This window comes from Melanostigma gelatinosum (assembly GCF_949748355.1).
Source record: "Melanostigma gelatinosum genome assembly, chromosome: 2".
Classification (NCBI taxonomy): domain Eukaryota; kingdom Metazoa; phylum Chordata; class Actinopteri; order Perciformes; family Zoarcidae; genus Melanostigma; species Melanostigma gelatinosum.
In genome coordinates this window covers 11,273,946-11,295,344 of record NC_136635.1, presented here as the reverse complement: position 1 = coordinate 11,295,344, position 21,399 = coordinate 11,273,946, and the positions used below count along the sequence as shown (strand labels likewise).

Here is a 21,399-nt window from a genome sequence, read left to right as displayed (position 1 = left end):
AGATCCACATTTAGAATAGTTTTCAGTAAAGGTGCGACTCAAAATTTTTGAGATTTAATGACGTCATGATAAACCACAACTAGACTTGCTAACTCTAGAAATTGAGAAATATACGGGAGCTCTAACTAACATGAGCCGAGTGTTGTTTTCTCAGGTGACAAACGCAGAAGCAGCAGCTGACGAAAGGAAGCAGGCTGATGTGTCACCAGGCAGTCTGGTGTGGATAAAAGTCCACAAACGCAAGTGGAGTGAACCAAGGTGGACCGGTCCATGGGAGGTAGTATTGGCAACCTCACATGCAGTAAAGGTGAAAGGTAAAACTGGAGCTACTTGACACCACCTCACTCACTGTGCAGCAGCGAAGGTAACGAGTGTGACACTCGCAGAGACAGGAGTGAACATCAGACAGGAAAATTTGAAGTTAAAGACACCTCAAAAGAGGGTTTAGACAGTACTGACAATGACGTTTCCCCCACAGTTTAAGCGAGGCCTTCCATTGGGAGACTCTAGCTTCAGTAGGTTATGGAAGTCTGTAATTACTTTCTTCCTGATTTCAGTAGCTTCCCTCTTAGTATGTGGAATTAACCACAGACAGGAACCAGATCACATACATGACTACATCAGGATTCGACATTTAGCCTCAGTAGCTAATCAAACCGATCTTAGACCACGTAGAGAGGCTTCTCTGACGACACTCACCTATGAAAATGTAACTCTCACTCTTATGTTCAAAGAAGGTACAACATCAACGGTCCAGTTCGACTTCTGTGAAGAAGTTTCCAGTCCCAAGTATGAACACGCCTGCGGGTGGATGACCAAAACCGTGTGCATCATAACTGACGAGTGTGGGCCTGCCACACATAAGTATGGGAAGCTGTTATCATATTATGCCTGTGATGTGTACAAAGGGGGTGGGTAGATGTAATCCTTTAAGACTTACCTAAATTGACTGACTGAGGACTTTACGTAATACAGGGAAAGGCTACTGATAGTCCTGCCCCACAAGGGCTCATTAGGATTATTGTTAAGCCTGTAAAAGACCAGGTTCGACATACGACTGACGCAGAGAATGAGGTAAGGGGTGGAAACTGCGATGGCAGATGGGAATTTATGGTGGGTACAATATACGGCTTCAAGTCAGTAGTACAGATTGTATTGTGTGTTCAGGACCGAGCAACCCCTAGCAACACCAGTTCCTTCAAGATTCAGACTCATAAGTCCTGAATTTAGTTATATTTTAACTCTGTTTACTGATGACACGTTGCCCCTCCATCACACTTGTCAGAGGCTACACTGGCATTACCCACCTGTAGAATATAATACCCCACCTCTGTTCAAAGTTACAGAGGGTCCATTTGATTGTATAGTCTCAGATACCGCTAAGGGCCCAATGTAGGTAGTATTATTGCAAATTATTGCAAATTGTAGCAACAGTCACAACGCTAGCAACTATCTATATAACAGTGTGTTAAGACAGACAGCACCCAGAGCTGATTTATGGTGATGGTGTGGAGGAAGAACCATATATCCAATCCAGCCTAAAGATTGGACCGGTAGATGTGCGTTGATGCAACTTATATTGTCATTCTATATCCTGCCTGTCACTGATGCAACTTATGGAGAACTCATCTCTCCACGCCCACATGCTAACAGAAGATCCAAAAGAGATGCCGGTGGCCCGAAGGGGGCCTTTGATGACCAAGTGTACATAAGATGTCATAAGACTGCCAAGGGGGGTGTCTAATGACTTTCAAGCAGGAATCAAATAGCAGCAGATTTAGAATCTGTTTTCTCTCAGAGGGTGATGATTAATAAAAATGTCGATTGGATCAACTACATTTACTATAATCAACAGCGTTTAGTAAACTTCACCAGTGACGCCATATCAGGACTGCATGCACAGCTGGCGAAGACTAGTTTAATGACCTTGCAGAACAGAATGGCATTAGATATGATTTAGCAGAGAAAAGTGGCGTGTGCCAGATGTTTGGGTCTGCGTGCTGTACTTTCATTCCAAATAACACAGCTCCTGATGGATCGGTGACCAGGGCTCTGGAGGGACTGACAGCACTCAGCCAAGAGCTAGCAGACAACTCTGGTGTCACGAATCCATTCACCGACTGGTTGGGAAGTATGCTTAGCCAGTGAAAACATACATTTTTGGCAATCGTAATTATTCTGTGTGCTGTCATCATAAGCCTCCGAGTTGTCTGTGGATGGGGGTTCCCTTGCATCCGTGGACCTCTACAGGGGTTTGTTGCTTCACCGATGAGCCAGACACCAGTCCAGGCAACCAGTTATGTGACGAGGATGAGGACGAATTGGAGCTTCTGACGGCCACAGTCTAGATGAGGCCACCAGAGGGACTTCACGAGCGGTTCCTGACCATCCTCTCGGAGATCCTGAAGGACCTGATAAAGGCCCAGATGGACTTCTAAAACATCCAGTGAGATGTTGGAAGTTTGGAAAATAGACGGATTGTTTTGGATGAGTATTTGGAGATTAAATTTTTTGTTTAATTGGGTTATAAAGGGATTTTAGGGTGTAAAGATTAAGAAATGTAATTTTGTCACGTGTAAAAGAACAGTCAAGGCTTCTCAGTATGTGTTCTCTAGCCTACAGGCTGTATCCTGATCCTGCCAGCCCCAAGACGTGGAAGGCAGTGACTTCCAACGCACTCTATCTTGAAACGAACTGAACAGAAATACTTGAAATGATATCTGTGTGCATGCATTCTTTGCCTCGGTTTAGATAGATAGGGAGCCTTTCCCTGGATTGAGTAGGGGGGAGGTCTCCAGGGACATTTGCATAACTAACTACATTTGAGTAGCTAACTCACAGTGAACTGTGAGTTAGGGGGGAATTGTAAGAAATTTGAGTAAAAAACTGTAGTTAGTAGATATAATAAAAGTGTTTAATAATTCATAATTAATAATTCATAGTTAGTCATAATCATAAGGGTTTCGAGGATGCATAATTAAGATAAACAAACATGCAGAAGCATGAAACTTCTGCCAAGTTGCAGAAGTTTAACTTTCATTTTGAAGGATTATTATAGATGGGATTAAACAATAACTGACAATCATTGAATGTGTTAGCTGCTCAGGAGAGACAGATGTGAAGACAGGCGTTTGCTGAGCTGAGGGTGGGTAGCCAATAGAAATTGAGATAGACGGAAGGGAGGAGTCGTGAATTAATATGTGGGCGGGTGAGAAGCGTTTTTTCTGCCTCTTTAGTTTGTGAATCTGCTGGACGGCTGTGTCCTGAGACCAGAGGTAGTTTTTTTCCAAATGGGGTTGTATTGTTTTAATATGTCATAGGAGTGTACACTCCAATGTATAACTGTAAATGTGCTTACATCAGTGGAATTAAATTCCTTATAATTGTAAACCAGTTTTGGTAGCATTATTGGTGCAGCGTGTCGACGGCACAAGCCGGCAGCATGGCTCCGGCCTCCCCTTTGTTATGAGGTAAAAATACTATCTTAACAGTATACGCATGAATATATAATATGTGTTTGATTTCAGCGATGGGTTAATGCAGTGTCAGCTGAAGGCTATAATGAGTCAGAATAGAATATTCCTCTTCCTGGCTTAAAGCATTTCATATTGTGCATGATGTATCTTTCTGAACACCAATACACTGACGTTCACAAGGCAACTTCTACTGACAGTTGTTCATTACTTGCTTGAGCAAACAAAAAGGAGATGGCTTCAGGTGTTGAAACATTGCTTGTTAAAGTACTACGATAAGCACGTCAACTTGCTCTTGAAGCCTGAGAACAAAAAGGCTTGATGTGCTTCAGGAGGAGTCAACTGTTGCTGTGTACTGTTTACCATGGAGTCACATGCACAACATTCACAATTCATATCTCAAGACTTAGGCATCTGATAACAAAGTAATAAATGATGAGCATAAGTAGTGGATATCGTTATAGTATCTGCTTTTATAATATAATGCAATTAGGTATCACATGTGTAGTTGAACTTCCTAGAAAAACGCCCCTCCTCAGTGGGGACTTCATGCTGCATTAGTGAGAGTAACACAAACGTCTAACCAATAAAGTCATCACTCATTTTTAACAATCGTAGCTTTTAAGCTGTTCTGTCCAATCACACCATATCTGTCTCAATAACTTGTATGTACGGTATATATATCACTTTATGGAGGTAATTATTCCATTCACGTCAAGTCAGAGGCTCACCTATGAGAAGTACTGTTCCAACTGCTAACCCGCCACCTGTTTGCAAAGACATACAAAAAAAAAATTCAAATATCACTGTTTTTTTCAATAACATCAGTCACATATTACAGACACCGTCTCACTGTGAATCAATGTGAACCACAGCAGCAGCAGCTTGAAACTGAAGCTTCGCTGTTAACACCGGTGCTTTTGTGACATGTCAAAATATCTTGGCAATTGGCGGACTGGATATCTGAAGAGGAGTCTCTCTCTCTCTTTGTTTTCACACTAGGTTTTGGCGAGAGCTTTATTAAGCTTGCTCAAATCTAAGACCCCTGGTAGACTAACAACATTTCATGCCAGTCCTTGATTATTCTGGCTGCTTTAATCAAGCAACACAGATTTTTTTAAAATCTTTTTTAATTGAACTCATAATGTTAGTGAGACTTGCTTGACCTTTAAGCTGTGTGCCAGCGCATGAGAGTATATGGCTGTTAATCTCAGACAACAGAGGTCTTGATAGGTTTGGGTTGAGAAAACAAGAAAAGTGAAACCTCCACTGGTGCCACATCTGCATAATTCAGCATAGTTACAACTCAATTATGTTATAGAGAATAAGCATGAAATGGATCATGTAAAATGCTTTGCAGGTCAAATAAACAAGAAACCGGGCATGACACGATGTTTACATTTACGCAAGTTAAATTATCAGTTCTACAAATAGCTTGCACCAGAAGAATGTAGTGGCTCTTATCAGACAATGGGACACATAAATTAAATCCATTTCATGAGAATCGATCACAACTACTCAAAGATGCGAGATATACGTCTCTATTGCAAAGCAATTACGTCAAGTTGTGATACACAACTTTTGATGTCTAATGTTATGTTATGAATCATAACAACATGAAGACGTTATCATTCTGATATCGATTATGTGGATATTGACAGCCCTGGTACTGAAACACATGATGCCAATTCTATGAAGACATTTTATTTTACAATGATGATACATGGACATGCATATTAAACAGATTAAACAGGGATATAAAATGTGTTTGGGGCTATTTTGGTCCTTGGCTTAAATCAAACTTGAGAAAGTAGAGAATGCTTCATTTTTGGCAGCAGCTTAATTGCACATTAACTTATTCACACAGCTCCAAGCAAATACTTTTCCGTGTGCTATGGACATTTCAATGTAAATGAAATCATAGTACGTGCATAGGTTTCGTACAGATTGCAGTGCACCGACAGTGACAAAACTCCATATTCTGTAATAATCACACATTTCCTCTTTGAGGCATTAATCACTGATTGTCTTGTAAACCTAACGTTGAGATACACCGCTAGCCTGTGTAGCTGGCGCTAACGTGAAACCTCAACAGCACACTGACCGAGTAGATAGTCGAGTGACGTGACACCGGTCGACACTAAGAGTTGTCCATTTTGAACCGATGGTCTGGTGCCAGGTATGGAGATTAACTTGGTCCTCGTTTTCTTCTGAAAACTCGAAGTATTGAACGGCGATCGCTCAGCGGAGGGTTTTCCCACAGCGCTCATGGGGGCCGCCATACTGCTTGTAACGTGGGGGACGCCTGCTATTGTTTTGAAGCGCGTTGTCCAATCAGAGAAGACGTTGGTGGCGCTCGACCAATGAGGGCAGCGATTGTTACGGGGCCGTGTGCGGAAGCTGTCACAATGAGTTTGTTGTGGTAGATGCATGGTTGGAGCATTGCATCACTCAGTTAGTAGGTGAGTAAAGCTAAAGTCGCTGGTATATCTTTATCCTGTTTACGTATATGTGAGTTTATGTGAGCTTATGTGATCTTGCGATGGCCAGCAGCTATTCTGTGCCTACACGAGTCAATTAATGCATGTGTTTGTATCGCCATTACCTTGTTGGTTCATTGCATAACTTTATTGTAGAATCAGTCCCTTCGTTTACCATTACAGCTCATCTCTTGCTTAGCAGCTAGAGTACAATGAACCAATATTAAAAAAGGTAATTGTTGCATGGCAGAGGAACACGCTGTTTACAGGATGCATGGCATATCACGCGACAATACGACTTTTATCGTAGATAGAAGTGTGAAGAACATCGCCTACACGTGTGAATAGGGAACAATATGTTTAATAAGCAGGAATCCTCCACACACTTAATTTATTCACTGTATAATGGATTGAAACAGTTTGTGACAAGGAGCATACAATCTGTTTCAACACACACACACACACACAGCAACGTGTAAAGGTGACATTACTCACACGTATCCATAACTGCTAGAAGAAAATTGACAATTTTTTACGAAATTTGACTTCACAATATTTCATATATATAACTAAACATATAATATATATAAACTTTATATATATAAACATATTTAAAAAATTGTATTTAACACAGCAAAAAAAAGCAAATTACTACAGTATGACACATAACTTTTAAATTCCAGATGTAAAAAAACAGAAATGCTTTGTCCCAGTGCATTGCTGTCAAATGGCAAAGGGGAATATTGTGACGTTCGCCACAGTGTATCAAGAGATTATATCACATACGCTCCATCGATCAATTATGCCAGCTCTATTTTATTCTATTGTATTGCCTGTAAGTGCATGGCCTTTGTACAAACAAGATAAATTAATCTGTCAATCTACTAATTCACATCCTTAAGACAGGGTAGGTGTTATGTAATAAATCGGTCATCAATTGCAGTTGTACAAGTGCATCAGCTTCATGTGCCTTTGAACATGGGATCAGCTGCATGTAAATTGCCATGCATGTCCATTTCTGGTTGTATAGACTGTAGTCATTTTAATCTGACAGTGAATGTAAATGTGAAAGCCTGTGCCTCACTTCCCTGATCACATAAAATTTTAACTCAGCAGGTGTAAAGGCGAGAGGAGGAACGCAGCCCGTGCATGAAGTAGGAAGAGACTGCAGCTCAAGAATAGCTGTGGATAGACGTGGTGAGCACCAGCAGCTTCTGAATAACACGCTTAGTTTAAAAGTTGTGAGTTATCATACCAGGTTTTTGATAACGCCAACATAGAGTATTCCTGCCTCATCTGATCTAAACCAATTTGGCTAACCCGATGATGAACTGCTGCCTTTTTAAATGCATTCATGTTACTGGTAAGTTTTCCTCAAACATTAACAGTATTAAAGTGGAGAGTTTAAGATCCAGTTGTAGTCTTTTTAAAATGGGAAAAATCTGTTAAATTTTGAGCAATTTATTATTTCAAATACACAACAAAGATATATTAGATTTTACCATTATTAAACAAGTTGTATTTAAGTGCAATCATTTCATTTCATATAATGTTTGATATAGATTTTAAGTGGTCCACAATACATTCAGATATTTTGAATAATATTGATAATATATTTTGGATTTCATTTCACAAAGCTAAGTATTACAACAGTATAATCCATTTCAAATAATTGATCACATTGTGAACGTTTAAAAAAATCTAATACTTTGAACTGGTATAATATGAGTTTACAAAAGAGGTTCAGCACTAAAATGTGTAATGTTTAAATCAGCGCTCTGCTCAGCACCTAATAGACATTTTTCATAGAAGACATTTTGATGATGGATATTCATTAAGCTGCTTTGGATACAGGGTCACTTTCTCACTGTCATGGAACACTTGAATAGAACGGAGGCATCCGTATTGTTAAGGAACACCTGGGATTTTCCTAATATGACAAGTCAAAATGTCTGTTGTCAGAAGGGCCTGCTGATGATGGAAACCTATCTCGCATATATATCAAGAACTCTGAATGTTCTGTCAGATCAGACAAACTGGCAGGGGAAAGGCCAGTTTCTATTGTACTGTGTAATGTCCACTTATTATACTGCCTGACTTATGAGTGATCAGTGTAATCCTTAAGACAGCTGTAAAAAAAGCTTTGTGAGGCAGAGAGAGGCCAGAGGCAACACACGATCACAGGACACTGTAAGGCTCCAGAGGAGGCAATAGCCCAACTGCTCACTTTACAAATGCTCTCAGCAGAGGCAGTCCTGCTGTTTTGACAGTACTGTTGAGATTTATATGTGCTGACAGGAGACCAGGGGAATATATCATGACTGACAACACTGGGCATTGTGGAAAGCCTATATGAGACAAATAAGATGTACTGCCTGACCTGCATCTCAGACGGAGGAGAGCCTGCTTCAGCAGTAACACATGCAGGATGTAGGAGTACATTGTTGTGGAAACTTTTGTTCTCTAAAGTCACCTTATTTCCAATTGTCTCAAATCCCAATTCAACCCGTGGGCTCTGTAGCACAATTCAGTATGTGCAAGTGTAAATACAGAAACCTAATTGTACAAAAATAACATAATTTCCCCCCTTTTCAATGTGTCATCTGTGCATGTTTTCCTGTCGTGTTTTTGTCCGTTTTATCAGTCTCTGTATATCTGATTGAGCTGTATAATGGCAGCAGTCATAACATGTCAGACCTTTCCTGGTGATATTGTTTTGGTTTCTTCTGTGTAATTCTGCCATCAGTGTGGAACAGCAAGAAGCGGTACACTTCTCGTGTCCGGGGGATGCAAGATTATCATCAACGTGGACCATATTTATTTAGTTAGCGTTGAAAGTGAAGTTATATTCTAAGGGCACAACTACAATAAGGGTAGGATGGGTTTTGTATGCAGCTACCTTTGTCTGAAGATTGGACTTTTCCATTTTGTTCAACGTCCCATATTTTGAATAGCACTATTTTTAAATTCCTTTTTTTGCTGATATGGCATGTAATAAAACAAGCCATATTTAGCTTGAAACATATATTTCATGTAGAATGAAAGTAAGTTACATTCATGAAAATCATAGGTTTGCTTTTAGGCTGAGGTGTCTGTCATGAGCTAGTGTTAAAATATATCCGGCTTTGTCGGGAGCCGTCGACTGCAAAACACAAGCTCCTTTGTGAATCTGATACAACACCAGATAAGATCTCTCATATTCTCTCAGCACCAGGCCAGCACCACGCATTCGCTTGTGGTCAATACAATAAGGCTTAGCGGCTGATTTTTCCATTCTATGTAATTGGCTCGGGACTCTGTCAACCCACACTTCCTTTTCAATTCATAGCAGTTGTATTCATATCACTTGGCTGTTATTTGCTCTGGCTGACCCATTGATTGTAGGTTTAAACCCTCAGCTCTTCAAATAGTAACCTCGCTCAGCTGTTTCACGGCTATGTTGCTGTTAGCAACAATGAAAAGAGCAATATGGAAATCAGTTGCTTCAATTAAGCCTCTAATAGAAGGCCGACTTAGAAGAGATGGGGGCTAGACATAGTACTCTGTCACTGAGACTTTTACATCTGTCACTCTCCATCCAGCCAGGTGTCTGTGTCTGAATCGGCAGGATTATCTCCGATTGGGCTGATAGTTGAAACAGACCCCCCCCTGGTTGCCAAACCTCCTTTTTATAGATCACATTAAGATCAAATCAAGCTCTGCGCAACAGGACTCCTTCCTCTGCCTTCTGCTGCCCAGAGGAAGACATCAGAGGTGGGATCCGTCCCCTCTCTTGTGCCTGCTCCTCCAGACTCCCTTCCATCTGGGATCCTCAGGGAGAAAACGAATATCTGACAAGGGGCTTGTAAGCCTCTTAGCCCCCCTGTTGCCCAGCTCTCTCTCAGCCCATGTTTTCCTAATTTAGTTGTGTAAGGAGTCCGCCGCAAGGCCCATATATGCTGTTTTGATTGTGATTCTCTTTGTGGTTCTAATAGACTTGCCATGTTTATCAATTAACACTAATCAGCCAGTGGCAGGTTCAAACCTCTTGAGACCAGTGGCGGTAATTCCTTTTGGAATATTTCCTTATGGCGTCAATAATGTTTGTATAATCAGGTATCAATGTCAGTGTGCCGTTATTAACTTCCCCTTCGCTACATTGTCTTTTGTTTGCTGTTCCTACATTAACCGAGTTTCCACCTAAATATTTTTATGATACTCAGCAAAACGCAATGGAACTGACAGCATAACATTGGTCTGAAAAATTGAAAAAAATGTCATGCTTATTTAAAGCCGGAAGTTTTTATAATCTAATTTTGTTTCACAGAAATATCAAAGACATTGCTAATGGTGTCTTTACCTGTAAATCACATCCTTTATGACATTTCATGTGTCGATGCATCTTGATACCACCATTCTTTATTATATGACAATTAGGCTTTTCACAAAAACTGCTTTTGTTGGATGATATATTTCACCAGAAATATTTGCGATGGACGATATTATTGTCATTTTAAGACTATTTCGATGCCACTGATATAATGATAATGCAATAGCATAAGAATGCAAGTACACTCTTTCATAGAGCAGTGCAATTTTTATTTCCTCAGAATATTCAGACATTGGAATTGGAATGTGAAAAAAATTATAAAATAAACCACGCAACCAAAATAAAATAAAAAATTTGATTTATAATGGGGGGTAACCCTGCTGTTTGTTCTGGCGTCATGTTGGCTAAAATGTTGCTGACATTCTTGTGTAAACAGACATGAATGTAAACACAATGGGCAATATCGAGGTCAGCAAAAATGATCACGGTCATGTCCATATATTTAAAGATAAGTCAATAACGTAATTATAGTTGCAGGCAATTTACTTAAACATGACAACATATCCAAGGTCAACTTTTTAGACACTCTATCCATTTTCTCGTGGATGTGTCTGTCATAGCGGCTCTCAGAAAGCCTCTTCATTCTCGTCAACGCAGACGGCAGAAATACACTTGGTCCACATTTTATTTCTTGCAGTGTCGGAAATTGTACACATAAAGTGCCTTTGACATCTTGATCGACACAGTGATAGACATCCCCGTTATTGCTGCACTTTATGCTCAGAAAAGAAGAAAAAAAATCATTCATCTAGTTGTGATTGCTCTGCCCTGAGTGAACTTGCCTCCCTCAGTAAGAGGATCACAGAGTTAAACACACAATGAGGTGTTTCCATCCACAGCTATTCATTTGGGATCCCCCTCTTTGCCCCACTGTGCCACGGGAGGTCGGTGGTCACAGATGGTTCTGCAGAGAGGGCTGCGCTGACTTGCTTTGTTTTCCCATGAACATGTTTGGTGTGTAATCCTGGATTAACGGAGAGACTTTGAGTTAATTTACAGCTGTAATACAGCATTCAATCAATGTTTGGCGCTCCCCAACACACACATGTGCTGGGTATTAGGGGCAAGAGATAGTGTTGGTTGCCTGGCTCTTTGCTCAGGGGAGTAAGAGGTATTAGAGATCCAATCAGAGGTCTCTGTGGACGTCCACCTCATTCTGAATCCCACAGGAGTCACTGCAGCTCATATACACTTTCTATGAAACACATAAGTAATGCTTTTGTCTGCACAGTCACACCACATGCGCACACACACAGGCACACACTATCAATGACAGAGGGTGCCTCAGAAAACCAGGCGGCTGCATATGGGCTCTCTTGATATCAGTCACTGGCCGTGTGATCTTGTTATGCAAAGTCCCTTAATCCCTACCTATGATGAATGCAGGTCGAAATGGAGGGGGGGGGGGGATCTGAAACAGAGATATGAGGGCAGCTGTAAGGGAGGCTGTCCACTGTGCTTTGCGAATGAGTGCGAGCAAAGATTCCTGATCCCCAGCCGAAGGAAGAGCCCATGTGAGATCATGTCTGAGGGTGCATTACAGTACCCAATGACGGAGGAAGCTCAGGGCAAGACAAATGGAGCTGAACATGTCGCCTTAGTGCAGACCTCGAGATTCACATTAAGCTTTAAACCACTTGCTTCCCAATAGAGGAATTATAGGGCCAGAGGTGTCGTTGTACCAGCTGTGGGAGGACCGATCAAGAGGCCAGTGCAGAATAACCCTGGAAAGGGGCACTTCATTTCGTCCCTGTGCTGAGCGTGTCCCCGGTCACTCACTCGAGTGCCGTTATTCACAGTGGCGGCAAAAAGAAGAGGGTTGCCAGGGGTGATCAGGACACAGGGGGAAGAGTGGAGTCGCAGCACACAGGGAGGTGAAAGGATGGAGTTGGTCTTTTTTGGATCAGAGAGGATGGTGAATGGGCCAAAGAGACAAAACGTGCTAGGGATGAAAGAATAGATGGAGGGTTTAATAGGTGGAATATTGTGTGTGTGTGTGTGTGTGTGTGTGAGTGTGAGAGAGAGAGAGAGAGAGAGAGAGAGAGAAAAGAGAGCAGAGGGGGGTAATGGGATTAGGGGTAACACCTTTGGCAGGGCTGGGAGAGCCACCTGACACCCGGTCTGTTGGGGACCTGGGGAGAAAGGGAGGTGGAGGTGGTGGGGCAAGGGAGAAATTGGGGGTCTAATCCGTGTCCATCTTTGGGAAGTCATTCTCAGAGCTCTGAGGATTTGGGGCTTTGGTTTCCGCTCTACTTGCTTTTGTTAATAATACCCTGGGAGGGAGAGAAGACATGGAGAGGGAAAGAGACAGAAGGAATAAGGGAGACGGAGAAAAGGATTTCTTTACCCTGTGGTGGACTGGCAGGACAGCGGCCTGAGCTAAAAATGTTTCAAGTACAGACTTTCCTCTAAAAGCCAAGCTGTATCTGTTCTTTGCAAAAACATACAGTTTCAATCTGTTTGTGTATTTGCGTGTGTGTGTGTGTGTGTGTGTGCAGGTGTGCCTGCGTACACACTGTGCACGGCAGTGTGTAAAGATTGACTTACTTTCTTCTGTCCATCCAACAGGTTGCGGCTTTAGTAAAAGTCAATAACCTGAGTGCGGCTGGGATGTTTGCTCAGAAGACACACGGGTAGTCCTTGTGTGCATTTGTTTGAGGGCGGGTGGAGGGTTGCTGGGGGTATCTTTGTGTTTCTATGGTGTTGACAGAAGTTGATAACTGCTCTAATGATTGTGGTGGTAGTGGAGGCAGCACAGTGTCATGGACTAGCTGCACACGTTGCTGAGCTGCTTGGCTGGATGTGTCACAGCCTCTGTTTGTCCATCACCTGAGCGCAAGGTGTTGATTGGTCCATCCTACACAGGATCAAAGTTCAGGGCAGTTTTCTGGTGTGAACTGGCCGCTCAGCCTCTGAGAATGAAACACCAGGGAATGTGCCATCTTAGCAGTAGGCCAACTGTGACAACCTTGTCCACACCTTTGGAAATTAAACCCCAAACAGCTTTTGTTTTTAGAAATCCTGCAAAGGACATAAGCCTACCATAAATGGATCAAACATTAAATCCTTCCCTCACGACTGTATTATCGAGCATATGATAACTATGTACGCCGACATTGTGCAATAACCTGTTGTTGTGTTTTGTGTATAGGTGGAGATGTTCCGCAGTGTGCTGGGGAAGACTCTCGGGTTTGTGGGCTACACAGTCCAGTGTGGCTGCATTGCACACTGTGCCTTCGAATACATTGGAGAACTTGTGGTGGTGTGGATTATTAAGATTCCAGAATTTACGATCGATAATTGTTCTTCTGAAATTGAGTTTACCCATCTATGCACAATACATAACAATTGTTTTTCTTGTTGCTTCAGTGTTCTGGTCCATCCATGGAGCCAACTATTGTCAACCATGATATTGTCTTCTCTGAGCGGATGAGTCGTCAGCTTTACAAAATACAACAGTGGGTGCATATGAAGATGCATTTCACAATTACTTTTTTTTAAACGCTTATTGTTTTGTTTGTTTCTCAAACAATGAAAGCAATTTACTACAAATAGATAAAACAATATATATATTATATATATGTATCTTTTTTTTTTTTCAGGGGTGATATAGTAATTGCAAAGAGTCCATTTGACCCACGTATGAATATTTGTAAAAGGGTTATTGGACTGGAGGGTGACAAGGTCTGCACGAGTTCCCCATCAGATCTGTTCAAGGCCCACACGTATGTGAGTACGTTTACATTTCTTACACATCCTGTGATTACTTGCTTTACCGTGGCAGGTTCCATGTAGCATTTTCAGAGTCTCTTTGGAAGAAGAAAGGGTTAAAAAGATAAAGTAAAATAGAGAATGAATGAAGAATGAGTTTACAAGAAAAGTCTTGGTAGTTTGTTTCACTGTAAAATGACAAACAGAATCTCTATGCATAATGCAAAACCGTCTCTCGGCTTGTCTTTGGTTTTCTTTGTGTCTGTGTGCCGCAGTCTACAGACGATCATCGTTGTTTGCATTTTAGACCGCACACATCCATTTTGTGTTATTGGTCAAAATATCAGCTTTTGACAACACCTATATTTCCTCAGAACAGTGATAAAACCAGAGAGTGAGCAGGGGGTTCTGCTGCTGAAACCACTGTCATTGCTTTTCTATTACTACTCTCCCCAACGCCCACAGCTCAGGCCTGCAATCTCTCTGAAGCCTGTTAGAGTTAGTGCCAGCCGAATGGACAGCCTGATGGGTGGGCAGAGGTGTGTGTGTGTGTGTGTGTGTCTGTGTGTGTGTGTGTGTGTGTGAATACGTCTACAAACCAAAGGTTGCGTTGCATGTTACGTGTTGCATGTTTTTGAATTGTATGTGTATTTTATAGACTATGGGCAGACTGTTGAATAAGTTCAGCAAAACATAGCATAAGGTCACGCCTGTAAGTGTCATTCAACAAATGAAATGGAAAATAAAGAGGTTTCCTCTTCTACTAGCTTCACCCGACACAGACGGGGGACTGGACTTGTAATCGGTGACATCATTGTGTTGTGAGTCGTGATCCCAGTATGTAAAGAAGGCAGATGATCAATTTGAGCCATTTTTAAACTTTGCGCTCGGTGGACAGCTACTGTATTTTCAAGCTCAGGATAAAACTTAATTTTGGATGCTCCTTCAATTTCCTTCAGTTATATCTCAAAACCAATCGATACATGACAATATCTTGGTGGTATGTTTCAGGCCACTTTGTACTTCTTCAAAGCTGTCGGCTCATTAATCTGTTGTCCAAAGTCAATCAATCCAAATCAAGACCACGGGGATCTGCTTCCCACTCATTATGAATATGGTTAGTGAGTTATATGTTATGGATCCACAAATCAGGGTTACTTACACTACTTCTAAAGGTGTGGTTTTGCTTATGAACTCGTACATCTCAGTTGCCTTTGTCTAACAGGAATTTTGGAACTGTGCAGCTTCACCCAGTTTCAAATTTAAGTTTTAAACTCAAAAGAGGAGATCATACCAGAATAAACGCATCACTCTTTTTGCCTGTTTACTTCTTGACTCAAATCAACTTCAGGTTTAAAAAAACACTGTAAATAATTACAGTTCACACAGATAAGATTCAAAGTAGCGACAACATACAAAAGTGTGTTGTATAATGTAATTCGAGGGCCTCTGTTCAGTCAATGCATGTTGTTAATAGAACAGTTTAATGCGTTGTGTTGTTTTAAATAGGGCTGCAATGATCAATTCCTCCTCAATTGAAACAATTAGTTGTTTACAAAACTGAAGCAGAATAATCAGTTAGATTCGCCAATGGATCTGTTGAACAACAAATTGAATGTCACAACTGTCACGTCAGACTGCTTTTGTTTCTGCACTGCTTCAGTTCTCTGTCATACATGCAGCTCAAATAGTGCTCGTTTTTCAAAACGTAAAACTGCTTCATTTGATAAAGTATTGATTCCTAACAGTGTTGCATTGTATTTGACCCATAAAAGATCACAAATATCTGTTTCAGGGCTGAAAGAGATATCTGTCAGCCTCAAAGATGAGTTACAGCAAATGGACCAGGAATTGTTTTGGGTATTTGGTGGAAGACGGGAGTTGTGCTCACAGCAGAAATAGAGAGAGAAAAAAATATTGATAGAGTTTATGATTTCTTTTTTTTTCATTTTCGGGGAGGGACAATTTCCCCCCTTTGAAACCGCATTTATAGGCACAATTTACACTGTGTTTTTTGTTTTTTTTGTTTTGCATGTGTATTTGTAATACTATGCTGCTCTAAACATTTGTCAGCTTCACAAACAAAGCAGGTCAGAAGCTTGAAATAACCACTGGGCTAGTCTTCACAAAGGTCATTGTTTTTAACATCATGCAGCCTAATATATGCTTTCCAATGTTCATCTTTTAACTCCCAGGAGCCAAATCACCGGCTTTATGTAACAGCATTTGAGGTAACTGTGAGAATGCCCGCTGTTAACATACATGTTTGGGCTCCCTTCGGGAATTTCTTTCCCCAGAGGATGTATGTGTTTGTGTGTGGCAATTAGGATGGTGTGAGGCATTATGGGTGGACCTGTAAAGAGGAAGATTTTGGAAGGCAGCGGTAGATCCTGTCATCACATCTTTTTTTTTTTGATCTGACAGGTCCTCTCGACCCTCAGACTAATTGCCCTGTCACCTTTTAGGAATCATTTCTGTGTCTGAGCTATTGTGTCAAAACAATGACACTTGATCCCTAATATTACAGCAAAGCGAGGTAAAGAGAGAGGTGGACAGAGAGAGATGAAATGTCCCCATCTTCTTTTCAGTAAAGATAGACGGAGTAATACGGTGAAAGATGAACTCTATAAGCCTGTATGTATTTAAGCTGAACATAATTCACCACCTCAATCATGTTAACATAATGAGCACTGTAATGGTGTGGCTGTTAAACAACACACCTCCACCGCGAGGAGAGCTCCAGTTTCAGTCCCTCTCGACACGTCTCTGACAGGTACACAATGCCTCGCTCCGACCCAGCCTACAACCGCAGGACAGGTTCAATGTCTGCCTTCCATCCTACCAGAACCGCCAGCAGAGCGGATCAAAGTGACTCCACGTCCGAACACTAAAACTCTGTGTTAGGCCTACCTGGATCTTTGGAAATCATTGTGGTTGGAAACATCTGTTGATGACAGTCAAAGCCACATGTTTATACTGTTAATGTGCCAAACGAAGGAATGACTTGGGTATTTCCACACCGCCCTGTCTACAGAGAAACTTCTGAAACACAACCTTTCATGTGCATGCGAAAAGTGAAGTGACGCTAATTGCTTTGTGGTTATTTACAGGTGCTTTAAACAGCAGTTGTATTTGAGTCAAGGATGGTGCATCATACCTCTGCTTTGGATCAACGTAGTTTTAATTCAGAGCATCGCCTTTGACTTACTCCCCCCCCTTTACACACACCTGCAACTTATATGCTCACCGGGTATATGATATGCTAAGCTTTTATCCTCATACTGGCCACAGTACAGCAGGTCAAGTTTCAGACCTCTTCACTTTCTGAGTTTTCTGAAATACTACTTGGTTGATCCCTGAAGTACTTTTGTCTTTACCCAGGCTCTAGTTTCTCTTTGAGGTCATTTATGTTACGGGACTCACATTTAAGTGCTTACTTTAGCTGTCGTCGATCGGATTGATTGACCTTCATTGTGGTATTACTCAGACTGGATCCTAAATATATCAGAAGTGAAGTTTGTGTGTGCTGTGGATTCACCAACTTCCGGATACGTTTCTCTACGTTGTTATTATGGATGAGCACAACGAAGATGATGCTCATTTTGTATAGAAGATGAGGAGAAAAGGGGAGTTCTGGTTTGGCAGATGACAAACGTTGGTGTTTCTTTTTCCTGTGCTTGGGAGCTAACATATGTTACCATGTTAATGAGGTGTAATGGTGGGAATCCAGCATGCTGACATATGGTTCTCAGATGACTCCTTCAATGATATTCATTTGCGTCGTCGTTATTCAGTGAGTTGTTTACCTCATGTTAGGTCAACATGTCACTGGCTCGTGATTATGTCACATCATCTGTCTCAATTATCGAATATGAAACCAAACGCAGCATCCCACAGCAGGACCGAAGACGGATCAGCGAGTTGGGGTGATGGGACGAAGGAATACGAGCATAGGTGAAGACGTGACGTCACTTCTTTGTGGATACTATTCTCTTTCTTTATTCATGTTTTTCTCTTTCCCCCAGAAGACTTTTGCCGTTAAAAAGTTCGGCAACACAAAAATAGACTCGTGGATTGTGATGCCCATTATGACAATATAATGTGTTGTTGATCCTGTCTGCACATATAGGGGGGACAGCGCACTTAATTAGGGCCTTGACAAGCCTACTCTCCTAAAGTGATGAGATTAATCATAATTGGTGTCACAGTGAATTAGAGCCCGCTTGGATAACCGCCCCACTGGCAGGTCGGACTACGGTGGAGACCCTTGGACACTGCTGCTAGCCGCAGCTTAGGCCTCTCTATCTCCCTTTTTTTCCCTCCCTCTTGCTCTGTCTCTCTCTTTCGCTGCCCAGTTATCTCAGACCCCTCTCTTGCTTTGCCCTCCCTGGGTAAGAGGGGCGCAGATCTCAGCCAACAGCCTAATGACCCCGTTTGAAGTTCTTCTAAATCCCTCCCTGACCCTGCCTGTTACCCATGACCCCTCTCCTAAGACGGTTCAGGGTTAAAGAGGGACAGGCAGGTTGACGTTAAGATAGGGTGAGGAGGGAGGGACGGCTGAGGCGGCTCGCTGGGAGTAGGGGGTGGGCTTAAGGTAGATTCTCACTAAATCATAGATCCACTCACTTTTACATGTTATAGTTGCAATGTCAGAGATTTGATTTCTATCCGATTACTACATGTTAACCATTTGTTTGCCCTCTTTCCATGTGTGTGGTGATGTTTTCAGGTTCCTAAAGGCCATGTATGGCTAGAAGGGGATAACCTTCGGAATTCCAATGACTCACGGAGCTATGGCCCAGTTCCCTACGCCCTCATCCGAGGGCGTGTTTCCTTAAAGGTAACAGAGGAGGTGTACGGTATCTTGTTATGGATTTTATTTATTTTTTTAACAAACTGTTCTTTTGCAAAATCAGAAATATTGTTTAGATTAAATCTCTCATATATGGGTTCTAGCCGAGTTTAGTGTTTTTTCTTTCTTCATTCGGCCTGTCATTAGTCCGGTACGGCCATTTTCAAGCACAATTCAGAGACGCGAGTCAGTTGGAAGTTCAAAGCAAGTGTGTCTGATTGACCAAAGCCGGGACAACATATTGTCTAGCTTTCCATTCTGCTGTGTTGTCATGTCACTGGATGTCATAGCAACCACGACCCTGGAAACAGGTCAGCCAACCTTCTGTCCATCTGATTGGACAGCGGCACTCCACTGGAGGCCCTATTGCGACAGCTGATGAACTAATAAGATCTCTCATGAAATCAAATGCTTCATTAAAAGCCATATTAGTAAATGTGTCCATAAGTGTTGCACATGATGGTTAGAAGTCCTGCATTCAGCTTCTTGTGAGTCTCACCTCTCTCTTAACCCATTGTTTCTCTATACCCTTTGTCCCACACAGCTCTGGCCACCGCACAGTTTTGGGACCCTCAGTGAAAGCCCGACCCAACGGATCATTAAGACTCAGAGTGACTCAGACTGACTCGTTCCCTTTGTTTGTACAGTACGTTGCTGTTTTAAATAAATTTTTGAATAAAGTTCATATTTATTTCGATTTTTATATATTTATTTTAAAACATGGTTATTCTTTAATCATGCTGATGTGATCAGCGCCATGCAATCATACATGCTTCAGTTATACATTTATTTTAGTGTTTTATAACGGACAAGATTCTGACATCTGTGCAGCACTATAAGAACAGCATGTGACGCTTTGTCTCTGTGGAACTGCTAATGGCAGAGAGTGGGCAGTGGCAATGGCAATACACGAGGTTCATGTTGGGAATCATGATCATTAAGTAATAAGACACACATAAGTTTTAAATCAACACATTAGAGACCAAATCACCCGAGATTCCCTGGGAGGGTTACCTGTGGTTGAACTTAAATGCTGAGTTTAATTTGCTCTAAAATTCACCTAAACCACATATTAACGAGACAGATGTAGATGTGTTTTAAACAGAGATATCTGTCTAAATCTATAAACTATCACCTCGGGAAATACATGTCTTTAAAAAATATATATAAATTTCATGTTTACCCTTTCTTCGTATTATGGTAAAACAAAAGCGCTCTTATTGTTTAATATTTAATTAGGCTGCCAGGGCAATTGAAAAAATGTTAACATTTCCCATTTAACCATACAATATTAATACGCACTTAGTCAGAGCCTCACTCACCACTCAAAACAGTGTGTGTGCGTGCGCCTGCATGTGTGTGTGTGTGTGTGTTGTGTCCAGAGTCTCACACCCAGTATGTTACATGCACTTAAGACACAGCATTATTGTCAGCTTTCTGTAGTAACCACACGTCATATATATATAGACGTGGTTTCTCTTATCCGGGTAAAGGACAAAGAAAAACACAGCTACTTTAGAGAAACCTGACTTCTTGGTCACATACCTTAAACCAGGTCACTTAACTAGATCTTTACAAGAGCGCATGTGCATGACAAAGACTTAACAGAAGAAGTAATGTGGCAGTAGTGTGAAGAAAAAGGAGCATTGCTGTACTAGCTGTACATCTTTGTTTTGTATCCAAAATAATTAAATCCAAAATCGGAATAAGCTGAAGCTAAAATATAGTAGTCTGAGTAAAGCAGTTTCCACCCGTGGACAGCAGGTAATGTTCTAACACAAGCACAAACGGGAAAAACTGTGTATTCTTTTATCATTCTGCTTACTCTCACAAACAAATTCCATGCACTGCTGCCCACTTCTAAGGCCTGCTCATCCTCCTCAGACCTTCATGGACACAGGGACATAACAGCACATCCACACACAGCTGGAAGCTCAGCTGGTCATTCTCCGAGGCAGAAAGGGACTCTCCTCCTTCGAGCTCCCGAGGGGAAGTGAGTTCCAGGCAGCCGTGGGTCCCTGTCCAGCTGCTTCCTCTGTCTGGAGGGGGCCAGAGGGTCAGAGACAAGGCTCCCTGTGACACTGAATTATCTGCCTGAGTGTGATTGTGCCTGCTGGGAGGGATGCTTAAGATTGTGGGAGCGTCTGTGTGTGTGTGTGTGTGTGTGTGTGTGTGTGTGTGTGTGTGTGTGTGTGTGTGTGTGTGTGTGTGTGTGTGTGTGTGTGTGTGTGTGTGTGTGTGTGTGTGTGTGTGTGTGTGTGTGTGTGTGTGTGCATATGAAAAATATTTATGCAGAGTTTTGCTTCAAGCACATCTTTGTTTCTCAAGGTTTAATATTCATCTGCTGCGTGTCAACACGGTGCCCGTCTTCAGCTGAAATGCTGACACAAGTAATCTTAGCGTGCTCCTTTAAAGATACTGCCCCATAGAGGGAGCTCTGACTGTTTACTAATGTAACTCGAGCCCTGCTGGATGACGAGTTGTTTATGATTTAAAGTACTGTTAACTAGAGTA

General features: G+C 41.8%; 2 protein-coding genes across 3 annotated transcripts in view; one reads left to right on the top strand and one right to left on the bottom strand.

Annotated features, from left to right (window-relative positions):
* Positions 1–5,755, bottom strand: part of elp4 (elongator acetyltransferase complex subunit 4) — a gene marked incomplete at its 5' end in the record, with an annotated part of 73,544 nt that extends 67,789 nt beyond the window's left edge. Inside the window, 2 exons of the mRNA XM_079293641.1 lie at positions 4,205–4,240; positions 5,578–5,755. Of these exons, the coding sequence (XP_079149767.1) occupies positions 4,205–4,240; positions 5,578–5,755 (214 nt within the window). The remainder of the gene's footprint in view (positions 1–4,204; positions 4,241–5,577) is intronic.
* Positions 5,756–5,891: 136 nt separating this feature from the next.
* Positions 5,892–19,564, top strand: immp1l (inner mitochondrial membrane peptidase subunit 1). Of its 2 annotated transcripts, none has more exons than XM_079290486.1 (7): positions 5,892–5,935; positions 7,067–7,316; positions 13,474–13,584; positions 13,692–13,780; positions 13,925–14,051; positions 18,763–18,873; positions 19,430–19,564. In XM_079290486.1, the coding sequence occupies exons 2-7, from the start codon at positions 7,308–7,310 to the stop codon at positions 19,508–19,510; spliced, it is 528 nt and encodes a 175-aa protein (XP_079146612.1). In that variant the 5' UTR covers positions 5,892–5,935; positions 7,067–7,307; the 3' UTR covers positions 19,511–19,564. The 2 variants fall into 2 exon arrangements, with proteins under 2 accessions (XP_079146612.1, XP_079146613.1); XM_079290487.1 differs by having other exon boundaries at positions 5,895–5,935; positions 7,067–7,150.
* The last annotated feature ends 1,835 nt before the right edge of the window (positions 19,565–21,399 follow it).